At 40.0% G+C, this 26,222-nt stretch overlaps 1 protein-coding gene across 3 annotated transcripts in view; it reads left to right on the forward strand.

Moving 5' to 3' along the window:
• The window catches only part of ATRX (ATRX chromatin remodeler), a 252,284-nt gene that overhangs the window by 99,537 nt on the left and 126,525 nt on the right, over positions 1-26,222 (forward strand). For all 3 annotated transcript variants that reach the window (XM_056540843.1, XM_056540841.1, XM_056540842.1), the window contains 4 exons: positions 523-590; positions 6,112-8,468; positions 9,054-9,132; positions 19,798-19,931. In XM_056540843.1, coding sequence (XP_056396818.1) covers positions 523-590; positions 6,112-8,468; positions 9,054-9,132; positions 19,798-19,931 — 2,638 coding nt within the window. The remainder of the gene's footprint in view (positions 1-522; positions 591-6,111; positions 8,469-9,053; positions 9,133-19,797; positions 19,932-26,222) is intronic.

Raw genomic sequence — 26,222 nt, forward strand, 5'->3', positions numbered from 1 at the left:
AAGATCATCAGACCGAAGGGACAACTGTGTATTCTTGGTTACTAAGGCCTCTTTCCTGTTTATCTGGACATAGCAGCTCATACTCCTATTTGGTACAGAACTCTTTGAAACTCTACTGCTGCTTTTTTGTTCCGGTGATTGGCTCGAGTTGGAACACGAACATTGTTTTAGTTCATTGCTTTAGACACGGAAAGCCTGTTTTAGCTGGCTAGTACAGGTTTTCTATGCAGAATGGCTCTTGATACCATCAGTGAGTAATTTTTTTTCCTAGTTCATGCATAATTGTACATTGTAAAACACGTAATTTGTAGACCTAGTGATAGCAGCAAGTTGTGTAATGAGGCAGGAGTTTAATGTATGTATTGGGAAAGCTTAGCAAAAAATAGCACTGGACCATACTTCAATAGTGCCATCCCTACTTATTGTCTTGGTAGTGAGATCTATAGCTGATCATTTAATAGAATTAATTTTGTACTTGTTAATGTCTGATCTTTTTTATTCCTTCTCAATTTTTTACCTCAGACTTGCTATAAATATTATATGAGTGATGACATCAATCGTGATGCTGATGGAATGGATGAACAATGTCGGTGAGTTGCAGTCGCCATCATATTATAGCATGCCTGGAAAAATATTTTTTTGCTCATTCAGCGCAGAATAGGCTATTAGAGAATAATTTAGAGGTTCTTGTTTGTTCCTTGTACATGCCTATTTTAGTTAACAAGACATGCATGGGTTGTCTGCCATTTTGATTCCTATTTCCCCTCTAGTATGATTCTTTTATAGTAATCTACATTTCCCATGATGCCTCTGCTCATGACTGCACTTGATCTCGTTCTTAGTAGCAAATGATCAATCAAGGACAGTTTTTATCTTTTAACTCACACTAGAATTGTTTAGTGTACCGGTCATTAATAAAAAAAAGTTTTGATATAATGTAGATAATACTAGTATAAGTATATTTGTAATATACATTAATTTAAAAAAAATTGTATATTTTTGGGTCCTAAAATGCAGTGGGTCCAGCTATTGCCTGCGTTCCCTCGGTGCCCCATTATAAAAAGTTGTGAATGACAGGTATACTTTAAGATGCTGCATCAGACTGCCTCCTTTTTCTGTTGCCTCAGCAAGGATAAAAATTTTGCTAATTAATTATTAATTAATAATGCTAAGATATCGACTGGATAACATAGATCAGATATTTTATGAATAGTTTTTTTTTCCAGGGAAGTATTAGACTGAATTAAATGAACACTTTTTTAAAGACATAAGGAGGAATTTATTAAAGTGAAATTGACAGCAGAATCACTTGTGCTAACCTGAATATACAAGTCTATAGTGTAGGTGATCCCCTTAAATTTTTTTTACCTGGTTCCAATAAGATCAGATTCTTGAGAGATTTCTCATTGCTGGTATGCTAATGTTTAGTTCTGCGCAATGGATTCGGCTTCTGTGGTTTCACGTTGCCTGGGTCCTACGCTCCTACCAACCCTCACCCGCCTGGCTGACGTAAGGGTAAATATCTCGTGCACAATCATGACAGGGAAGAGAGAACAAGACCCAGTTGACGGGAAACGTCTTGCTGAAAGTGCAGGAGCCAGCCCACATTGTGCAGAACTACACATTTCAGAGCAGCAACGAGGAAGCTATCTCAAGGATCCATGAATGTATAGAACCAGGTAAAAAGCATATTTGATGTGCAGAATATTCTGCTGCAGATTTCAATGTAAACTAAATGACTGAGCACAGCATCAAGTCCTTCGCTTCTAATATGTGCAGGATACTGTACATGTAAATAGGGGATCACCTGCACTTTATACCTGTATATTCAAGTTAGTACAGGTGATCCTGCTGTCAGTTTCCGTTTAATCTTTTTGTGCAGGTTTTTGTGAAAAACATCTTGAGCATCACTTATTTACACACATAATTTGCTACTTTCACACTGCATTGATAAATCCCCCCCAATAGTTGATTGAAATTGCGTTTTAAAATGAATCTGTCATCATTGTCACCTGCACTAACCTGTTGATACAGGCTTGTGGTACGTATGACACTGACAATAATTTCCACCGGTCGGTCAGTTCACCCGTTATGCTTCTTATTGGGTTGATGGTAATCAGGTGGCGTGGTGTGGTGCACGGACTGCGCTCCAGAAGCACGCTGTAGTCACCAGTGTCGGGCAGCTGCTGCCAAGGCAAATAAAATCATGGTGTGCATCAATAGAGGCATAGATGCCCACGACAAGGAAATAATTCTCCCACTGTACAAATCACTAGTCAGACCACACATAGAATACTGTGTACAGCAGGGGCGGCCATACTATATGTGCAGCCGGTTCAGCTGCACAGGGGCCCTAGTGTGTGAGGGGGCCCGCTGCCCATTGAAAGGGCAGAGGGCCCCCTCACACAACACACACTGAGCAGCAGCGCTGAACCGCCGCTGCTAACAGTCAGGGCCAGGGCCGCCATCGGGGGGTACAACCCCTACTCCTCTAAGGGGCCCGGAGCTTCAGGGGGCCCGCCGGCCCTGTGCTTTTTTTTTTCCTTTTCTTTCTTGTCAGTGAGTGACTGTGTCTGTCACTCACTGACCGCTGGGGGCCGCCACTGTGCGCTGCTCATTGACTGACTACATACAGTCGGAGTCAGCCAATCAGTCAGACTACAGTAGCGTGCCCCGCACATACCTCCATGGCGAGCATCTGCAGGGCCCCCTTCCCCGTCTTATGTCAGCCCCCCTCGTCGGAAACAAAAGAAAACAAAAAGTTTACTGACAGCACTGCTCCTGCCCGGCTTCCTCCCGTCCCGGCGCCGCTCCGAGCTGTACACAGTATACAGAGCAGGCCGTGACCTCTGCCTTGACGACATCACTCATGAATGCCTGGCCTGTGGAGAAGATAGGACGTGACCCGTTGGACATGGTGTGTATCTCTGCTTTTGTACACCAGTGTTTACAAATCGGTGTGCCTCCAGCTGTTGCAAAACTATAACTTCCAGCATGCCTGGACAGCTAGAGACTGTCCGGGAATGCTGGGAGTTGTAGTTTTGGACCACCTGGAGAGACACTGTTTTGAAAACACTGCCTTAGTCAGTATTTTCCAACCTGGGCACTTCCAACTGTTGCACAACTACAACTCCCAGCATTCCCCTGACAGTCTTTGGCTTTCCAGGCATGCTTGGAGTTATAGTTTTGCAACAGCTGGAGGCACTCAGGTTTGGTAGGTAGGTCCTTAGTCCAGTGTTTCCCATCCTGGGTGCCTCCAGCTGTTGAAAAACAATAACTCCCAGCTTGACTGTCCGGGCATACTGGGAGTTGTAGTTTTGCAACAGCTGGAGGCACCCAGATTGGGAAACACTGACTACAGCAGTGTTTTTGAAACATTGTCTCTCCAACTGTTGCAAAACTACAACTCCCAGCATGCTCGGACAGTCTTAAGCTGGAAGTTAGAGTTTTGCAAAAGAAGGTGGCATTTTGGTGGGTAGTGCGGCCCTTAGTCCAGTGTTTCCCAACCTGAGTGCCTCCAGCTGTTGCAAAACTACAACTCCTAGCATGCCCAAACAGCCAAAGCCTGTTTGGAAAACACTGGACTAAGGGCCTACCGACCAAATGTTACGTGGCCACCCACCTACCAACCAAACATATGCCTGCCTACCTACCACCAAACATATTACCTACCTAGCAAACACTTTTCCTGCCTACCTAACAAACGTATAACCTCCCTACCTAGCGGCAAACCTTTTACTTGCCTTCCTACCAACTGAACTTACTACCTGCCTAAATAACTTGCAAACTTACTACTTGCCTACCTACTTAGAGAATGTTCTACCGACCTAATTTACTACTTGCAAACGTACTACCTGCTTACCTAGCAAACATATTACCGGGGTGGGCAGGCATATTCTTTGCACAGGGGCCCTCTGTTGTCTGTGTCCGCCCCTGGTGTACAGTACTGGGCACCAGTGTACAAGAAAGATATAGTGGAGCTGGAGAGGGTTCAAAGATGGGCAACAAGAGTAATACGGGGAATGGGAGGACTACAGTACCCAGAAAGATTATCCGAATTAGGGTTATTTAGTTTAGAAAAAAGAAGGCTTAGGGGAGACCTAATAACTACAGTATTTATTGGCGTATAACACATTTTTTAGGCTAAAATTTTTAGCCTAAAATCTATTTGCTTGTTATACGCTGATAAGCCGCTGCAGTTCAATGATTTAAAGTGGGCGCTTTAAATCAATGAACTGCAGCAACTTTTGCGGGTCCAGAGACCTGCCGTCGCTGCTGGCTTCCCTGCCCTTTCCTATCCTGGGGTCCAGAGACCGCCGCCACTGCCCCATTGCCTCCCCCATCCCCGGTTTTATAATTACGATACCTGTTCCCAGGGTCCGCGCTGCTTCTGGCTCCGGCGGTGTCCTGCGTTGTTGCTATGCGCTGTGCAGCGCGATGACTAGTGACGTCTTCAACGCGACATCAGTCAGTGGCCCGGCACACAGTGACAGCTAAGGACGCCTCCGGAGACAGAAGCAGTGTGGACCCCGAGAACAGGTAATTATAAAACCGGGGATGGGGGAGGTAATGGGGCGGCGGCAGTCTCTGGATAGCCAGGGGGAGAGAAGCGGCGGCAGCAGGACTCTAGACCCCAGGAAAGGCAGGGAGAGAGAAGCGGGCAGCGACGACCTCTCCCCCTGCCTTTCCTGGGGGCTTCTGCGGGGTCAGAAACAGTCTATCAGGGTATACACATGTACACACGCACCCTTATTTTACAAGGATATTTGGGTAAAAAACTTTTTTTTTTTACCCAAATATCCTTGGAAAAATTAGGGTGCGTGGTATACCCCGATAAATACGGTATGTATAAATATATCAGGGGACAGTACAGAGATCTCTCCCATGATCTATTTATACCCAGGACTGTATCTATAACAAGGGGGCATCCTCTACATCTAGAGGAAAGAAGGTTTCTACACCAGCACAGACGGGGGTTCTTTACTGTAAGTGCAGTGAGACTGTGGAATTCTCTCCCCGAGGAGGTAGTCATGGTGAACTCTGTAAAATAATTTAAATGGGGTCTGGATGCATTTTTGTAGAGTAAGAACATTGCTGGTTATGTATATTAGATTTATAGGGACAGAACGTTGATCCAGGGATTTATTCTGATGCCATATTTGGAGTTGGGAAGGATTATTTTACCTCTAGTATGACGGTTTTTTGCCTTCCTCTGGTTCAACTCAGTAGGGACTCATTAGGGATATAGGTTGAACTTGATGGACTCTGGTCTTTTTTCAACCTTATGAACTGTTACTATGTTGTCCGAAGCAGGTAGGCTGAGGAAGAAAGCGCATTTGTGATACCGGCTTGCTCCTGGAGCTCCACCCATGCACCACACCTGCTGATTACCCTCAACTCATAAAGTAGTATAATTGGTGAATGGAGCAACTGATTGGCGGGTTGTAAATATTGTCATCTGTGCCACCCGCACTAAAAGCCTGTACCAACAGGTTAGTGCGTGTATCAATGATGACAGATTCCTTTTTGGCTGCTCATATTAGTTCCTTGGATTCTGTTAAATCAAAGAATAGATTCAATGCTAGACTTTCATGTGCATTTAAGAAGCCATAAGGGATTTCAAATGTTCCGGGCAACTTAATTTTGATAAACAGCATTTAAACTTACAAAGAGATTTAGGGTACTCTCGCACTAGGGAATCTCCACCCTGAATTCCCCGGATGGAGATTGTCTTCAGTAGGTGCTACGAAATTACATTGGTACTAGGACTGTGCATACATGCACTGTCACCGTTGATGGCAATGCAGTCCTTGTCAAAGGAATTTGAATTCCTGCAGCAGAAAATGTAGCCGTGTGCACTGTGCTGCAGAATCCCATTGATAATGGGAGGATGTTGCACTGATATATTTTAGTTCAGAAATTTTGTGGAAATTTACCAAGTTTGCTTTGTGTGTTAAGTTAGGTAGTCTTGAGCTGAGGAATGTCATCTTTGATGATAGTCATGAAATGCTACAGTTTTAACTACAATTTGCAAAGTGGTACTAAAGTGTTTTTTTTCCCCCCTTTTATGTATAGGAGCATAATGAATGTATACATGTTTTTTATTTTTAGTTGGTGTGCTGAAGGAGGTAATCTGATCTGCTGTGATTTTTGCCACAATGCCTTCTGCAAAAAATGCATCCTCCGAAATCTTGGTCGAAGAGAATTGTCTACTATTATGGATGAAGACAGCAAATGGCATTGCTACATTTGCCAACCTGAACCTTTGTTGGACTTGGTAGCTGCATGTGACAGTGTTTTTGAAAACTTAGAACAGTTGTTACAGCAAAATAAGAAGAAAATGAAAGTAGAAAATGATAAGAGTAAGCTTTATGACCAAACCCTGAAAACCTTAAGTTGTAATGGACAGGACAAACAAATGAATAATTCACATTCTTGTGCAATAACTTATTCTTTCAAAGCATTAATGGTTCCAAAAGAAATTTTAAAAAAGGCTAAAAGAATAATTGAAACAACAACAAATTTAAACTCCAGTTTTGTAAATTTTCTAAAGCAAGAATCTGAAAGTGTAGATGCTAACCGTAGTGCTAGGATTCGACAGTTAAAGGCGTTTAAGTCCGTATTAGGGGATCTTAAAAAAGCACATCAAGCGTTGGAGGAAAGTTTGACCAAAGAGATGGCTTCTGATTTGGTGAAAACTCCAAAAAAGAGCAAAGATGTTAGTGAGTTCAGGCAGCCAAAAGAGAAACAGAATGATAAGACTAGTGAACCTCGGAAAGAATCTAGCATGCGCGAAAATGAGAGCGTTAAAAATGACAGCAATGAGAAGCATGGGAAGTCTGAAAACAATGGAGGTGTAGAAAAAGAGATTAAGTTAGATCTTACTCGAAATGAAGAACAAATCGATATCTTAGATGAAAATGAGGGTAATGGCGATATTTTAGATCCATTGCCAGTGGATGACGCTCAAGTCCCTGAAGAAGCTTATATGGGGACAGAGGATGGTGATGTTCAAATGGCTGAAGCTAGAGTGCAAAAGAGGAGTGAAAATTCCCAAATCGACACTGTATTAGATCTCACTGAGCAACTTCAAGAGGATTCTCCTATTGAGGGAGAATCCGATTTTGAAGAAAGACAAAATAAATGTGAGCAAAATAGAGATAAGGTGAAAAAGTCAAAGTGTAGCATAAGTGACAGCAAAAAAAGAAATCCAGATAAAAGTAAGAAAGAAAATCAATCTAGTGCGGAGTCTGAAAATGATGCCGAAAGGAATGCTTCTAATAACACATCCTCTAAACTAGCCAAGTCTCGTTCCTCTTTGAAGAAACAGAAAAGTGATCAGTCATTTGAACCTAATGCTGCTGAAGCACTTGACATGGACATTGTTTCAGTCCCCTCTTCTGTGCCAGAAGATATATTTGACAGTCTGGATGCCTCGCTGGAAGCCCAAAATGCTTTGAATAATTCTGGCTTAAAAACACCATGTAAGAAAGATGGCAAGGAATCAAAATCAGCTAAAAAGGAGCTGATTCTAAAACTGACTCCTGTATCTCTTTCTAAGTCCCCATCTAAGAAAAAGGAGTTGAATGAGTACTCAAAAGCTGAGGCTTCTGAGGATGAACCAGATGCTGAGAAAGCCAAGAGCCCCAGTTACATTTCAAGTAATGAGCACTCATCTGAGAATGAAGATTCCAAATTACGAAAGTCTCCACGTGTGAAAACCACACCCAAAAGACGCCAGACTGACAAAGTGACCACCTCTAATACAGAAGAGGAAAGTAATGATACAGACAAGGAAAAAAAGAAAAAACAGCCTTTGAAAAAAAGTGAAAAAAATACAAAAACTCCTTCTTCAGACTCTGGTAAGAGTTCAAAAAGAAAATCTAGTAAACTAAAACCAGAGTCCAACAGCCATGGATCTGATTCTGATGAGATACCTGAAGTTCTAAAAAAAGCTGCTTTGATGAGCAACTCCTCCTCCGAGCAAGAGAGCTGCAGTGAGGCTAAGAAATCTAAGAAAACTGAAAAAGAGAAATCAAAACAAGATGGAAAACGCAAAAGAAAGAGTTCAAGTTCTGGTCCAGAAGCTGTTAAGGTGACCAGAAACTCCACTGCAAAAAAACGGAGATCAAACCACTCTGACTCCTCAAACTATGACTCTGAACTTGAGAAGAAAATGAAAAAAGCAGGGAACATTGAGTCTGCCAAGAAGGGCAAAAAGAAAAACCTTAAGAGAGAGGAAGACTCTGGACCATCTGCTGAGGAAACTGAAAGCAGAAAATCCAAGACAAGTAAGACTAAGCGCACGGCATTAAAGAAAAAAGCATCCTCTTCATCTTCTGACTTGTCTGAAGACAGCCACAATAATCTAAGTCACAACTCTGAGGATGGCAGTGAAGATGAGCAAAAGATAAAGCCTATAGTGGAAAATGAAGTCATATCAGCAGTTGGATTCGCTCAGTCTTCAGGTATGCATTTGTAGTTGCAATTCTGTAAAACTCAGAACAGCTAATTTTCTTGCTGCTTTTAACAGTTTTTTTTTTTTTTATCTTTCTTAATATGTTCAGGCTTTGCTTCATCTTGGTTTCCATGTCACTACTTTTCAGCTTCTTTTCCCAACTCCCAATATAGTCAATGTTAGCAAAGCTTTGGTCAGTGACTTTGCTCTGTTTTTGACATGGAAATCTAATTATTTTTTTTTTTTTTCACACATGCTCGTGTGAACATACCATTTGTGTCTTCTGCAAGATTGTTGGTCTTTTGTGTTTAGGCAGGCTGCTGAGAGATTTATGATCTGGTTCATCGATATGTTTGCAATCTCTCTTTTTTTGACCTTGGCATCTAGAGCTTCTGTCAGGGTCTCTTTTGCCCTTTACAGTGTTTTTGACAAAAAATGGCGTAGTCTACGTTAACTTTATTGGATGGGGTGTAGTCAGGGTTTGCCAGTATATTATTTATCTTTTAGTGGAAGCCTAAATTTTTTTTCTTGTGTGTTTTCTAAATAAGCCCTGTTTTTTTCTCCATTGTTTATGTTTATTACTTTGCTCTTCCAGGTGATGAAGCTGGAACAAAATCTGGTACTCGTGATGTGGAGGATGAGGAGGAAGATGATGACGATGATCCTGAGAATAGGTATGATTCCAACCGTATGGACTTAAAACAGATTATAACACACCCTAAGCGTGGGTCCAAAGCGAAGCAACGGAAGAGCAAGCAGGTTGTACAAACCCGGACTTCCTGCCTTATAAAGACTCGATCCAAGGCTGATCGCAAGTTTGACAGAGTGGCCAGCAAAGCAAGGCCAAAAACCAGAAAACCAATGAAAAAATAAATCTATAAAGTGTTCACACACCTTGCATAGGGTGTGTTATAAATGCACAGCATTGTACATTTGTTTGTGTTCATATTTTTCCTCTGAAAAATATTTTTGTTGAAATTAGGTCACACTTGTTCATCGGTAATTGAAACTTTGCCTTCTGAGCTCTTAAAATGTGTAAAGTTAAGTGGGTTACTTGGTCCTTTGTTTTCTTCATTTTTTGTCTCAAAAAGGTTTTTAATTTTGTTACTTGATATCCGTCCTACTCTTAAAATGAAAAACCATTTCCTAAGCATTCACTCTGCCTTTTCATTGTGTGCCCAAGTATGGTCCAGAATATTGCCATACCGTTTATAAAGGCAGTCTTGTATTATGCAAGTTTATGGATATTCAAATATATATATTTTTATGAACATTTTAGTGTGAAATGCTTAACAAAGGTAAAGTTATGTTTCATTTTATTCTTTTAGAACCCAATAATTTACCTTTTTTAAAATGTTTTAAATGCCTTTTATATTTCTGTCTTTGCTCATTTAACTATAAAGGGCATACAGACTTTGTGACCAGTATTATTGCTCCCACTTAATTAAATAAAAAAGGGGGTGCAGCTTTGCAGCTAGTATTGAGTACAAATATCCTTCATTTTCTTTTCTAAAGCTATGTAAAACACTCTTCTGGTTAGACTGCAGACACAGTCTGTGTAGTTTGGATCTGCATTGATATTTTATTCAGCCTGTTCCTTTCCATATATGAAGTTTGTCTGCAGGATCAATCTACTCATGGATTTGTGTTTATAGTATCTAAGAGACACACAGGTTTTCATAGGAGCTTTAGATTTAAAAAAATCTGGATATTTTTAAATGAGACCACTTAAACTAAGTTTTTTTTTTTAAATATTTTAGATGCTTTAACATAGTTCAAAAGGTTTGCATATCCTTTAACTGTTAAGCCAAAGAATTAAAATATGTTTTGACACTTACAAAGATTCATTGCAGGCTGGGGCTGGCATTAAAAGGAAAGAAAAACAAAAAACGTACATACCGCTATTCCACAAACACCTCCTTTCTTGTGTTCACTGCTTAGAAGTGCTGCAAGGATTTCACTACATCATGCATATGAGGCTGCAGCCAGTCACTGGCCTCAGTGGTCTCTTCCTGAATGTATGACGTTAAATATGTAGAAAGAGGGAAAAAAACAAACACAGGTGGCGCTGCCTGGGGCCATTACCAAAGGCAAAAAGTCATATAAGAACAGTTAGACGTACCTTATGTTGGGCTAAGAGCTCAACATGTTTGTGCGCATATAGAATACATGAAATGGATGAAAGTGGGGCAGCCTCCAACCCGGACCCAACTGTGGTAGGGTTCTGTAAACGAATCTTGGAGTCACTGGAGTATCCAGAGCAGCAAAAACAGGTTTTCTATGGGGCGTGAGTCGCACTGGTAACCAAGACAAATCACGGACACTCTGGCTAATATAAAAAAGGTTATAAAACTTTTTTTTTTTTTTACCGCGGTGTCTGTGGTTAGTCCCAGTTTTACTATTGCGGCGGGAGCCCCATAGAAAACCTGTTTTTGCTCCTCTGAATGTATGACAAACATTGGCTTCAGCATTATGTGCATATACAGGACATCATAACAGCATTTCTGTCAGTACACCTGAAAGGCAGCAGTGCTGAGAGTGTTGGTGGATCTGTGACACTACAGCTTTGCCTGTTTCTTTTGTGGTTAAACCCCCGTTAAGTTTGAGAAACAGACATTCTCACTAGTAATATGAAACGGTGCATAACTTTGTTCTGGAACATGTTTCACCATTTTGTCTCCCCTTAAGAAATAAATAAGTTACTTTTTGGGTTTTTTCAAATGGACGTGTGGGGGCAATTGGTTCTGTGATATATTTCCAGTAAATGTAAAAAATTAAGTTGTCCCTGTTGTCAGAACTACAGTAATAGAATTCTCCACTGGTGTTTAAAACATGGTGGTGTCCATCCCTAAAAGAATGCTGACCTGAAATAAAACAAAGCAGAATGAGTGCCACACATTTACAAAGTCTGGAAGAACAAACACATGTCTGCTAGACCGTCAGCTGCTTATTTGCCAGCATTGTAATTTTCTGACATGTAAATGTAACAACTTTTTTGCTTGGGTTGTAGAAGATTAGTAAAATTTTATTTTTAGGTTTTTTTTTTTTCTTTCCAGAAATGGTGCCAGTTTGTGGGCTCTGGTTTTGTAACTGTTCTAGTCAGACCATGGATCAGAGTTTAACTGTTTCTGGGGAGCAAAAAAACATGTATTCAGTTGCAGGGCTTTGTGCAGTGATCCTTAAAGTCCAGCCCTAGTGTAGAAGACTGCGTTTCATTTGGTAATGTTTACCTGATAAATCTGCACTCAGCCTTTTGAGATCAGTTTCAGTTTCACTACCATTCAATTCATCAGTTGATTGTTATAGTTTTCTGGTAAATGAAGTTGAGGAGTAATCTCCTTTTTACCCTCAATGCCTGTAACCAGAGTTTCTGCACTTGAGAATGTAAAATGGATTTGATATGTTCCACAAGTGGTTGCTTTCCTACTTTCCCTTCACTAGTATGGGGAGTGGATTTATTGACCTAATACACATGTAGTTCTGCACCTTAGGGAACTGAAGCAATCATATCGTTGTTCACACCTCCATTTTTTTTTTTAGCCAAATGGCAATAGTTTTAATGACCTATAAACTGTTTACAAAATCAATACAAGCTAAACTGGAAGACCTTTTAAAGATGTAGACGTATTTGAGGTAACATACAGATTGAAAACCATTCTTTGAGTACACTGGGTTTTATAGAAAATGGTGGTCTAAGATACAGCCCTGAGTGACATGTACTTATTCAATGTCCTACTAGAAACTGGCCTTGAGGCTTCCCCATAACCTAGCTCAACATCCTCCTACATACCAACTCCTGAAAATGTGATTTCGGAACATAAAATGAATGGTACAAAAGACTGTGACCAGAATGTTCCTCACAATCAATTTGCTGCTTACCTGTGTTTTAATACCATTTTATGAATAATATTTATTGTTCAGTTATTCTGCTCAGTTGATGGCTAATCAGTCCGTAAAATGTAGCTTGAGAGTAATTTTCAGGGGCATGTTGCTTCTGTGACATTACAATAATCTGCTGCTATATTTTGAAAGATAACCCTAAATATAATACAATATATAGACATGAATTTCTTCAGTGTTTTCTACAGCATTCTTCTTGGCACAATAAGTCAAATTGATGAATGATGAAAACGTCTGTTTATCTTGCACAATTGCTGAAGATTGCTGGCTTTTTTTGTTTTACAGTTCTGTTTAGATTGATTTTACATTATGGGAACCTAGCACTACTGATTCACACTAGATTGTTTGGAGCTTTACTATTAGATTGGATATTTATAGTTTTAAAAGAATGCTTAGGACTTTTACATTGGGACTTTCAACCAACCTTATTCCCATGTCTCAGCTGCTGATTAACTGAGTGGGCGATCACTTAAGCTAGTCTCCAAAGGGGATCGGATAGTGGCGAGGATGGGTGAGTAGCGGGGTCCCTGCAGTGGGACCCTCTGCGGTCACACACTTATCCCCTAGTGTTAAGTTTGAGTTCCCCTAAGTACACCTATAAACACAGAGCTTTTATAATTTAGTTGATGATGCAGTGTTATGTTTCCTCCATAATGTGCTTTATTCAAATTTTGTTTTCTGCCTTCCCCCACGGGATTGTTTAAACTGACTTCAGAAATTCTAATGAGGTTAATGGTGTATAAATGCATTTCGCTTTTATGGTTGCAATAAATTTTTTGAAACTTTCTTGTCCACGCATTTACTTTCATTTTGCTTGGGAGGGGCCAAAGGGATTAATGTAGTTTAAAGATTATATTTAAAGATACACATTTGCAGGTTTTACAGACTTTCTACCTTTTTGAATTCTCTAATGTGGTGAAATGCAAGCTGTGGGCAAATCAGACACTTTTTTTTGTCTGAGTTTTAATAAATCTAGGCAACTGTTTAATGAAATATAGGAAAATAAGTCTCATCCCCTGCCAACTAAAATTAATGCTTCAGCAGTAATATCTACACTATTTGTTTACTGTTCCTTATTGAGATTTGTATCATTTCTATAGTCTATATTTTGAACCAAGGGCACTTTACAAATAAGTGGGATTAATGGATTTCTTATAATTAGAGATGAGCGAAGTTAGTGATTCGATTCGTCCTGAACCTTGCAGCTCGGCGTTTGCTGACTTTTCCTGCATAAATTTGTTCAGCTTTCAGGTGCTCCGGTGGGCTGGAAAAGGTGGATACAGTCCTAGACAAATCTCTCCTAGGACTGTGTCCACCTTTTCCAGCCCACCAGAGCACCTGAAAGCTGAATTAATTTATGCAGGCTAAAGTCAGCAAACGCTGAGCCGATTGAATCGAATTACTGTAACTTTGCTCATCTCTACTTATAATCTAACCTGTGTTTAGGTTGTCTTGTAGTACAACTTGGCTCTATGTTTTGTGAAATCAGCCCTTTCTAATCCTGAACAACCCCTTTAACTTAGGAGTTTGCCACTATGAAGACTTTTTCCCTATCCACTTGATAAATGTGTTATCATGGTTGAGTATTCACACTTCTTCTTCATTCATGAGACTGTTGCTCCTTTCAGACAGGACCTTTCTGGAAGGACCCACCAACATTACACTGTGCTCTGGAATGGGAAGAAGTCTTCATGGTTGCAAAAACACCAACCCTTTTTTAAAAGCAAAGCTGTGATGGCTACATTGAGTATTCATTCACATGGTTCCTGATTATTTCTCATGCACTCCTGTTGACTTACAATGGTATTTGTTGGGTGTCTGATATTTTGAAGCCAAAAATAGTGATGCAGTCCACCATGGAGATCCCATAGTGTTAATGATGCAGCAGATTTCCATTGAGAGTGATGGAAGAATGCTGTACCGTAATTTCCAAACTAAATTCCAGAGCGGATGCTCTTCTTCCATGGCTGCTGTGGCTGCATTTGATTGAGCCTGCACGGAGCACACAGATCAATGCAGTTCTATAGAACTGCATTGACCTGTATGAGAAATCTAATGATTCCTTCTTAAAGTCCCCTAAGGGGACTAAGTGTTCAAATTGCTCTCTTTTCCCATTTTCCATATAAAACACATGTAAACATATTTGGTATTGCTGCTTGTGTAATTGTCCGAACTATTAAAATAAAACATATGTTAATATAACATGATATGCTGAGGAGAGGGATTTAGGAGTAATTATTTCAGAAGACTTAAAGGTAGGAAGACAATGTAATAGAGCAGCAGGAAACACTAGCAGGATGCTTGGATGTATAGGGAGAGGTATAAGCAGTAGAAAGAGAGAAATGCTCATGCCGCTGTACAGAACACTGATGAGACCTCATTTGGAGTATTGTGCGCAGTACTGGAGGCCGTATCTCCAGAAGGATATAGATACTCTAGAGAGAGTTCAGAGAAGAGCTACTAAACTAGTACATGGATTGCAGGATAAAACTTACCAGGAAAGGTTAAAGGACCATAACATGAATAGCTTGGAAGAAAGAAGAGACAGAGGGGATATGATAGAGACTTTTAAATACATAAAGGGAATCAACACTGTAGAGGAGAGCATATTTAAAAGAATAACTACCACAAGAGGACATAGTTTTAAATTAGAGGGGCAAAGGTTTAAAAAAGTAATATCAGGAAGTATTACTTTACTGAGAGAGTAGTGGATGCATAGAATAGCCTTCCTGCAGAAGTGGTCGCTGCAAATACAGTGAAGGAGTTTAAACATGCATGGGATAAGCATAAGGCTATCCTTCATATAAGATAGGGCCAGTGACTATTCGTAGTATTCAGATTATTGGGCAGACTAGATGGGCCAAATGGTTCTGATCTGCCGACACATTCTATCTATATATCCAATCTGGTCAATGGCGTAAATGTGAAAAAATACCAAACCCCAGAATTGCGTTTTTTTTTTTCTTTTTCTAATGAACATCATATTCCAGAAAAAAATGAAGTAAAAGATGATAAAAGTCTGTTCAATACCAAAATGGTACCGATACAAACAGGTAACAGTGCATAAAATGAGCCCTCATACAGCCCGGTATGCAAATTTTTTAAATTTTTTTTAATTTTTTTTTGTTACTCAAAAATAATTTTTTTTCTTGGTTTCGGAGCATATGTTATGGAAAAATGAAAGCTGTCCTTTACAAATAAAGTGATGGTCCCACAAAAAACAAGCCCTTAAATGGGTCTGTGGATTGAAAGGTCTGTGCAGGTAAGCCATAGTAAAATGTAGTATTACTCACTCTGATCGATGGTCCCTTTGTAGATTTAGTCTCCATTGCCCCATATTTTCATATTAGCAATGGAGCCTCTGAGTCAGCTTACTGAGCTTTCCGGTCTCCCCTCTGCTGCCATATTCCTGCCCATCTCTGAATATGCGTATCCTCTTTAGAGAGGTCATGCTCTAAAGTTCATATTCAGAGATGGGCGTACATGTGGCAGCAGAGGCGACGGTGGCAGAAAAGCTTGAAGATCACTGCCTGTCTCCACTGCGGGAAGTAGCATAGTGAATAATACATGATTTTACTAAGGTTCACTCGCACGTGTGTATTAAGTGTGGGTGAAACGGTCAGTTTTTCTTTTTAAGGGTAGGGTTATACATAAGAGATTCGCAGTGTATGTTACCTTGCTGATCTGCCGGTGACCCAACGCCATAGTGCTGCTCTGCGATGTCAGAGTACACTGCGAATCATAGAGGCAGGTTACACTGCGGATCCGTTACGTGTGACCCTACACTAAATCAGTGTTTCTAATTGCTTATAATAAAACTTATTAACTTTCTTACCCTTTTTGAGTATGAAAATAAATTAAAGGGGTGAAAAACTTTTATTTTTTTTAAATCAACTGGTGCCAGAAAGTTAGATTTGTAAATTACTTCTATTAAAAAATCTTAATTCTTCCTGTACTTATTATCTGCTGAATACTACAGTGGAAATTCTTTTCTGTTTGAAACACAGATCTGTCTGCTGACATCATGAGCACAGTGCTCTCTGCTGACATCTCTGTCCATTTTAGGAACGGTCCAGAGTAAAAGGAAATCCCCATAGCAAACATATGCTGTTCTGGACAGTTCCTAAAATGGACAGATGTCGGCAGAGAGCACTGTGCTCATGATGTCAGCAGACAGTTCTGTGTTTCAAAAAGTAAAGAATTTCCTCTGTAGTATTCAGCAGCTGAGTACAGGAAGGATTAAGATTTTTTAATAGAAGTAATTTACAAATCTGTTTAACTTTCTGGCACCAGTTGATTTAAAAAAAAAAAAAAAAAAGTTTTTCATCGGAGTAACCCTTTAAGGTTTAAGTAATCGAAGCAGCACTGTAGGCCAGATTATTCCTAGCAAAATACTTGTCAAATTGTTGTCCGTAAATACAGCATACATAATGCAAACCACTCCAGCAGGAATAAAAAAAAAACTGCACAATTGTGGGCCTGAGCGTTGACAACACTGTACGTCCTGTGATAAAACTGAAGAGAGGCACACTGCGTGCTTTGGATAACTACAACAGTTACATCCTGTTTTCTCCAGAGCTTAAGATATTCGTGCCTTGTCTTAGTCGTCTAGTGGACCTTAACAAAAGATGGAGAGAAGATTAGAGCCCAGCCATATTCAGCCTGTTTGCAGGTGGCTGAAATGTTTGGGCATCCTAAACAGCCATGTCGGATGCATTAGGCACTTTGCGTAAGTTTATATTAATGGGAGGTGCACAAATGGTGTAGCAGCAGGAGCCACTCTGTTACGGTAACTTTGGAAGTTACATAAATAGTGTAACTTCATTGTCAATGGAAGTTGTGCAAATTGCATAACGCATGTTTTTTGGTGCCTGACAATTTCTGGCCGCAAACAGTCTGTAGGTGGCTGGGCAGCCATCTTTATACTCTTTAGGTAAATTCCTTTAACATTGCAAGCCTTTTTGTTCATGGCTGTTTTAAGAAGACTCCTTTTTGTACTGGAAATTATATTAGAAAATGTCAAATGAGAGAAAATAGAGGTAGATGCTTGGTGTAAGTAAAATACATAAAGGAAATAATTTAACACCAAGTAGTCTTTCTGCCAGCAATCTTTTATGAATCTACCGACTATATTTTCTTTTAACCTCTTAAGAACATTTAGATTTTTCATTTTTTCACTTTTTCATTCTCACCTTCTCTTAACTAAAACACTTTCAATTTTCCACCTCCAGACCCATATGAAGGCTTCTTTTTTTGTGCCACCAATCATTCCACATAATGGAATCACTCATTTTAAAACAAAATCTACAGTGGAACAAAAACATTTTAATTGTGGGGAAAAATTTAAAATCGCCTTTTTGCACTTAATCCACTTAGGGTATGTTTAAGCAGGCAAAAAACACACACAAATAGTGCCTGAAAAAATGTCCCTTTTCAAAGTGGGTTCACTTGGAAACTCGCGTTAAAATAAACGGTAGCTTGAAAAAACTTGAATAGCCAAATGGAAACAAACACATCCAATTGTATACCAAAATTGCACAGCAAATTCTGTCCTGAATGTGATGTGTTTTTGTTCAGTGCAGTTTTTGCCCTTGGAAACCTACCTCTACAATTAGAAAGGCGCACTATGTAAATAGAGTAGTGCGCCATCCGTACAGAGCCACTTGCTACATCAGTAGTAACCTCCAGTCTGGACATATGGCTTTCTAATTTCCCTGGGAGTGTGTTTTTAACATTCGTGAGCTGCAACAATGTTGTAAATGGTGGGTTCTGTGTTGTCTCTATACAGGTATTACCTTACATTAAATGCCTACCTGTTATGTTTGGTGCTGTTTAACATGAAAAATTGCTTAGAAAATGCCCCATTGTTTTGAGTGTAGAATCCCTTCTAAATAAGTGGTTCACTTCAGGGTACTGAAAAGTAAATAAATAAGCACATAATATAGCATTTCAGAAGTTTAAATGGTGGGCGTCCTGGCTGTTGAGACTCCTATTAATTCCTAAGACAAACAGGAAGCAGTGCTTGCCTGTAAACTGTCTGTTTTTTTTAGTCACCTCTGTGCTGTGAGCAGTGTACAACTCTATGGGCTTTCTCTCGATCTGTACATTGCTCACAGAGCCAAGTGGTGGCAAAAAAGAATTGAGAGTGCATCACTCAGCCTAGCACTGCTCCCTGTTTTTTAGGGATTGGTGGGGTCTCAGCACCTGGACCAGCAACGATCAAAACTTTTGTCAGAAGTTTTTAGAAAGATGGATACTCTTTAATTTTATGGAAATGCAATTACTGACATGAAATGTGGGTATTTTGAAGTGTGTGTATTTTGAAGAGAGTTTTACTCCAAGAAACTATGTGAGAACATAGACTAAGGACTTCAGATGAAACCTGATGTCCTTTTGGATGACTTCCTTCCTATAGTGAAGGCCTTAAAGGGGTATTCTGGTGGAAAATTATTTATTTATTTTTTAATCAACTGGTGCCAGCAAGTTAAAGACTTATAAATTACTTCTATTTAAAAATCTTAATCCTTCCAGTATTTATCAGCTGCTGTATACTACAGAGGAAGTTCTTTTTCTTTTTTATTTCTTTTTTTGTCGGACAGAAGTGTCAGCAGAGAGCACTGTGGTCAGTGTCAGGAACTGTCCAGAGCAGGAACAAATCCCCATAGCAAACCTATCCTGCACTGAACAGTTCCTGACACGGATAGAGATGTCAGCAGAGAGACCTGTGGTCAGACAAAAAGGAAATTCAAAAAGCTGCTGTATTCTCCAGAGGAAGTTCTTTTCCAAGTACTGGATGGATTAAGATATTTAAATAGAAATAATTTACAAATCTGTTGAACTTTCTGGCAGTAGTTGATTTAAAAAATATATATTTTCTACCTGAGTACTCCTAGAAGGCCCAATACAGATTAGACATATTGGCCTAACCTGCCATTTTCAGTGTTACCAGCTGAACATCTTGTGATTTCCAAACTCCTGACTGACAGATATAGACTCAAGCTTCTCAAACTATGAGGTGCCCCCTGGTTTTTAGTGTGGCAATTTTAACAAAAGTGACTAAGTTGTACTCTTCTTTCCCTGACTGAAATGATCCCTGGTTTACATTATGAATTTAATTTGTGCTTATTTTAATGTTATCCAGCATTTTCAACCAATAAAGGTTGCTAAGGTATAGCACGTTTCTAATTTTTGCATGGACTTCCAGTACAGATGGTGATGCCCAGATCAATTTGGTCTGTCTGGTGAGCCCATGCATTACTTTGGTCTGTTGGGTGAGGTTCCAGTTGAAAAAGGACTGATAAGCCTTAATAATAGAGGGAGGGAAGTATAGGTTTAGTTCCAGCTGCCCCATCCTCTTGTTTTTGGGAAGATTTTTTTGAATTCCTGGCTATGTATTGTAGAGTTTTGAAGTACCCAACCAATTTGTTTACATTTTACAGGATTGCTAAGAAAATGCTTTTAGAAGAAATAAAAGCCAATTTATCATCCGATGATGAAGTATCTTCAGATGAAGAGCCTGATGAAAAGAAAAAGAAAAAAGCCAAATCTGAAAAAGTAGAGGATGAGGATAATGGTGAGTGTTTGTGTTTTTTTATTTTATAATTTTTTTTTATATATAGAGTACCAATCACATCTAAACTTTCCCTAATCCCCCTCCCCATCTGTCACTGACTAACTCTATCCCTGCATTTATTTTGCTTTAAAAAAACAAAACCTAAAAATTCCTTTTTTTTTTTCTATGCTCTCGAGTAGCTCAATTGAGAGCAGATAAGCAGTGCATATATAATTAGCCATGTGGAGAGAGGAGAGAGGAACTGAGAAAAAGAGAAGAGGGAATGTATCCTCTGTTTACTCCCTGCTTGTGTATGAGCTGAGTGCTCCCCCTCCTTCCTTCCTGCCTGTCTGACTGACAGGCTGGGAGCTGCACAGAGCAGATTTCAGACTCACTCTGAAATGCTTGCTCACAGGATTGCTAGGGAGACCCTTAGTGGAGAAGTTTTTTTAAGTAAGAAAAAAAAGGACATTTTTTTTTAAATAAAAGCAATAAAGAAGTTATTCAGTAGTGCTTTATCTTTAATATATATAAAGTTTGTTTCATGAGAGGTACACTTTAAATAAAAAATAAATTTAATTTTAATCGCTAGTGCTCGAGAATGCATAACACTGTATTATACTTCTTTGGGTAAATATGTTCCTCCTCACAGCACCTATTACTTCCCCTTTCCCTGCCTTCAGGTACTCTATAAACCTCTCCAGTCATACAAAAAAAATAACACCGTAACTGTAAACGCAAAGAAGTGGAGCAGTGGCATGTTTGTTATAGTCACTTAGCTTGTGTGGAGAATCTCCTGTTCTAAGAGGACCAGGAGCAGCAAGTGGGTAGACAGAAACTGCCAAGCGTGCACAGCACAAACTACCCTCTGCTGAGCAACCATTACTGTCATTAGTAAGAATAATTTTAAAAAAATGCTCGTCAGCATAGTGATGTACTCGAAGAATTGTGTGCATAATAATATTCATGTGTTAAAGAAGTACTATTGTGCTAATTCTTTTCATTCTATTGTGCCTGGCTGCAAAAAACAAAACAAACTCTCTCCCCTTCCTCCAATCCCCCGTTGCACCGCAATAGCTCTTCAGTCCTCCCGTCCGGTCTCCTTCAGTGTACACGGATTATCACACTACAGTCAGCATATTGCCGTGATAGACCAGACCAGAGGACCGAAAAGCTATAGTGACGCAATGGGGGAATGAAGGAAGGTGAGTTAATGTTTGCTTTTTTGCAGCCCGGGCACAATAGGATGGAAAAAATGGGCATGGTAATACTCCTTTTTAATGTGTAAGCATTTTTCCAGGAGCGCGATGAGCTCCTTTTCTTCCTAAAACAGCCATTTGGAACCTATTTGGTGCAAATACACAGGACATAAATTCATAAAATGACCAAAGAGAAAGCATTTTACATATAAATTGAGCACCTTGTTGCTTGTCAGTGTGCAATGTGACTGCAAGCTGTCTCACTCTGGTGAAAGCTGGCTGATACACAGCATTGAGGCACAACAGGAAGAGAACACCCCTTCTTCCTCCACCCCTCCGGAAAATAATCCTGGACCAAAAAAGGATTTATTTTCAGGGTTTGTTTGCAAAATTAGAGAACTGCGGTGCAACACTTATCCCTTCCCTTGTGCTCGGGCTGCAAAAACAAAAAAACACTAACTCTCCTTCCTATGTTCCGGGCTCGGATTGTCACACTGCAGTCAGCATATCGCCAGCCGCAGCGATGTCCTGCCTCGGCAGGTGATAGGTTGAGCGCACTGTCACTGGCCGAGGCGGGACACCACTGCGGCTCATACGTGACTACAGTGTGACAATCTGACCCCAGGAAGCAGAGCAGCATCGGAGGAATGGGACACCAATATCGGCACAACGGGGGAGCGTAGGAAGGAGAGTTAAAGTTTTAGTTTTTGCAGCCCGGGCACAAGGGAAGGGAAAAGTGTTGCACGCAGCAGTTCTTCTTTAAAGCGACAGAGACCCCTAGTAATCAAATCGTGCGCATGACTAAGGGTGTTTGCCCTAAAATGTAGCACGGCAGGATGGAGTACAGTTTTATCCATCTGACCTGTTTAAGATCGGATATCTGTTTGTATGAAGTTTTATTGCTATAAGATGGGAAGTTTTTAAAACTGAAAATGGTGATGTAGAAGGCAACTGAGTTTGTGAGTAACATCGATGACTGATGTCAGCACATACATAGCCGATGCCACGCTGTCTAGGTAGGCTTGTTAAAAAATTGATGTGAAGAGGTTGTGCAGCAGACCTAGGTACCTGTCGACTTGTGTAGTACTAAGTAATTATAGTACTTTATTCTGAACTGTCAGATTACTTTTTGTATTTCAAACCAATGTAGTAATCTACGGTGTGCTGCACTGAAAGCCTGATCTTAAAGATATTAACTTATAATTTATTAACTTACTTACAGAATGTTTTCAAATAGTACTAAACGTGGTTACCACCTTTCAAACCTTATAACAGTCTAGTCTAGCAGGCTATGTCTCCCTCTGTCAAGCACCTTCTTCACATTGGTTGTTTTTTTGCCACAACATTTAAAGAGTTAAATGGTAGAGATTACAAATTTCTTTAATCCCGAACCATTATAGCTGGAGCCTGGTTTTCAGTCAACAGGTGGCTATCCCTGTTGAACACAGGAGTGTAGCTTCTGTACCCGTGTGATTTACCTAATGTAAGCTTACACCTTGACTAAAGGGCTTGTTTGCTTTGGACATTCCCTGCTTAATAAAAGGGTCCCGTGATAATGGACTTAATAAATTGCTAAGTTTTTTTCTGCTTGGCCTCCCAATAATCACCTGTAATCTGTGGGAAAACCTAGCAGTAAGGAAACTGAAGCCTAACAGTGCCACCAAAAGGGAAATTGACATATTGATTTAAATGGATGGGGTTTTATGTGTAATACAGGACTAGTCTGTAAAGCAATATATATGCTATCTGTAACCACTCTTTACTCGAGAGGGTGCTGAACAGAACAGATAACTTTATTAAAGAGGTTATCCAGGAATAGAGAGGACATTTCTTCCAAAAACAGCACCACACCTGTCCTCAGGTTGTGTCTGGTATTACAACTTTTCTCCATTCACTTTAATAGGAATGAGCCACACAACCTGATGACTAAGCTTTGCTTTTCTAATCCTTTAACCATGTGTTCCCAAATAGTCACTGGACTCCAAAGCCTAGAATGAGTAAAGATTTAAATGAATACATTTTTATAAAGTTACAGGGGGAGATTTATCAAAACCTGTGTAGAGGAAAAGTTGCTGAGCTGCCCATAGCAACCAATCAGATTGCTTCTTTCATTTTTTGCAAAGGCCTCTGAAGAATGAAAGAAGCGATCTGATTGGTTGCTATGAGCAACTCTGCATCTTTTCCTCTGGACAGGTTTTGGTAAATCTCCCCAATATAGTTTTTAAGATTTTTTGAGTGCCCTGATATACTACAAAGGCATATTTTGGTCTATTTTTTGTGTAATTTTGTAATGGTATACTACCATTTTTATTTTTTATTTTTTTAAATGCTGCTTACAGTTGGGCTGCATTCTCAGTCTGACAGGTTCATTGTTAGGTAAGACAATACATTATATGCATTGCTACCAAGTAATGTTAACCCCTTAACGACGCAGGACGTATATTTACGTCCTGCGCCGGCTCCCGCGATATGAACCGGGATCGCGCCGCGATCCCGCATCATATCGCGTCGGTCCCGGCGCTAATCAACGGCCGGGACCCGCGGCTAATACCACACATCGCCGATCGCGGCGATGTGCGGTATTAACCCTTTAGAAGCGGCGGTCAAAGCTGACCGCCGCTTCTAAAGTGAAAGTGAAAGTGACCCGGCTGCTCAGTCGGGCTGTTCGGGACCGCCGCGGTGAAATCGCGGCGTCCCGAACAGCTGATCGGACACCGGGAGGGCTCTTACCTGCCTCCCCGGTGTCCGATCGACGAATGACTGCTCCGTGCCTGAGATCCAGGCAGGAGCAGTCAAGCGCCGATAATGCTGATCACAGGCGTGTTAATACACGCCTGTGATCAGGATGAGAGATCAGTGTGTGCAGTGTTATAGGTCCCTATGGGACCTATAACACTGCAAAAAAAATGTAAAAAAAAAAGTGTTAATAAAGGTCATTTAACCCCTTCCCTAATAAAAGTTTGAATCACCCCCCTTTTCCCATAAAAAAAATAAAACAGTGTAAAAAAAATAAAAAATAAACATATGTGGTATCGCCGCGTGCGTAAATGTCCAAACTATAAAAATATATCATTAATTGAGCCGTACGGTCAATGGCGTACGCGCAAAAAAATTCCAAAGTCCAAAAAAGCGTATTTTGGTCACTTTTTATATCATTAAAAAATGAATAAAAAGTGATCAAAAAGTCCGATCAAAACAAAAATCATACCAATAAAAACTTCAGATCACGGCGCAAAAAATGAGTCCTCATACCACCCCATACGTGGAAAAATAAAAAAGTTATAGGGGTCAGAAGATGACATTTTTAAACGTATAAATTTTCCTGCATGTAGTTTGATTTTGTCGCACTTCTGGAAAAAATCATAACCTATATAAGTAGGGTATCATTTTAACCGTATGGACCTACAGAATAATGATAAGGTGTAATTTTCACCGAAATATGCACTGCATAGAAACGAAAGCCCCCAAAAGTTACAAAATGGCGTTTTTTTTTCGATTTTGTCGCACAATGATTTTTTTTTCCGTTTCGCCGTGCATTTTTGGGTAAAATGACTAATGTCACTGCAAAGTAGAATTGGCGACGCAAAAAATAAGCCATAATATGGATTTTTAGGTGGAAAATTGAAAGGGTTATGATTTTTAAAAGGTAAGGAGGAAAAAACGAAAGTGCAAAAACGGAAAAACCCTGAGTCCTTAAGGGGTTAAAGCCTTGTTGACATCAGCATTAGGAGCTTCGTTCACTTATTCCATTAAAATGACTGGACTTTTACAGAAAAAACCTGGAGGTCTTTTTTTTTTTTTCTCCACTAAAATCCTGTAAAATAATGGACATCAAGAAGAAACCTGACAGATCCCATTCAAGTCAATAGGACCAGTCAGGATACATTGTTGTCTGTTGTGATAAACTCCGTCCATCTCCGTTATTGGTGTCTGTAATGGCTCTCCGAAAGTCACATGTGAATATAGCCTAACATAGATGGATTTTAACCCCTTAAGGATTGTACGTCCTAGTGAGGTGGTACTTAACGTACCAGGACGTACATTTACATCCTAAGCATAACCGCGGGCATCGGAGCGATGCCCGTGTCATGCGCGGCTGATCCCGGCTGCTGATCGCAGCCAGGGACCCGCCGGCAATGGCCGACGCCCGCGATCTCGCGGGCGTCCGCCATTAACCCCTCAGGTGCCGGGATCAATACAGATCCCGGCATCTGCGGCAGTTCGCGATTTAAATGAACGATCGGATCGCCCGCAGCGCTGCTGCGGGGATCCGATCATTCATAACGCCGCACGGAGGTCCCCTCTCCTTCCTCCGTGCTGCTCCCAGCGTCTCCTGCTCTGGTCTGTGATCGAGCAGACCAGAGCAGGAGATGACCGATAATACTGATCTGTTCTATGTCCTATACATAGAACAGATCAGTATTAGCAATCATGGTATTGCTATGAATAGTCCCCTATGGGGACTATTAAAGTGTAAAAAAAATTTTAAAAAAATGTAAAAGTAAAAGTAAAAAAAAGTGAAAAATCCCCTCCCCCAATAAAAAAGTAAAACGTCCGTTTTTTCCTATTTTACCCCCAAAAAGCGTAAAAAACATTTTTTATAGACATAGTTGGTATCGCCGCGTGCGTAAATGTCCAAACTATTAAAATAAAATGTTAATGATCCCGTACGGTGAACGGCGTGAACGAAAAAAATTAAAAACGTCCAAAATTCCTACTTTTTTAATACATTTTATTAAAAAAAATTATAAAAAATGTATTAAGTTTTTTATGTGCAAATGTGGTATCAAAAAAAAGTACAGATCATGGCGCAAAAAATGAGCCCCCATACCGCCACTTATACGGAAAAATAAAAAAAGTTAGAGGTCATCAAAATAAAGGGATTATAAACGTACTAATTTGGTTAAAAAGTTTGTGATTTTTTTTAAGCGCAACAATAATATAAAAGTATATAATAATGGGTATCATTTTAATCGTATTGACCCTCAGAATAAAGAACACACGTCATTTTTACCATAAATTGTACGGCGTGAAAACAAAACCTTCCAAAATTAGCAAAATTGCGTTTTTCGTTTTAATTTCCCCACAAAAATAGTGTTTTTTGGTTGCGCCA

This window comes from Hyla sarda, chromosome 9 (genome assembly GCF_029499605.1).
Source record: "Hyla sarda isolate aHylSar1 chromosome 9, aHylSar1.hap1, whole genome shotgun sequence".
Classification (NCBI taxonomy): Eukaryota; Metazoa; Chordata; class Amphibia; order Anura; family Hylidae; genus Hyla; species Hyla sarda.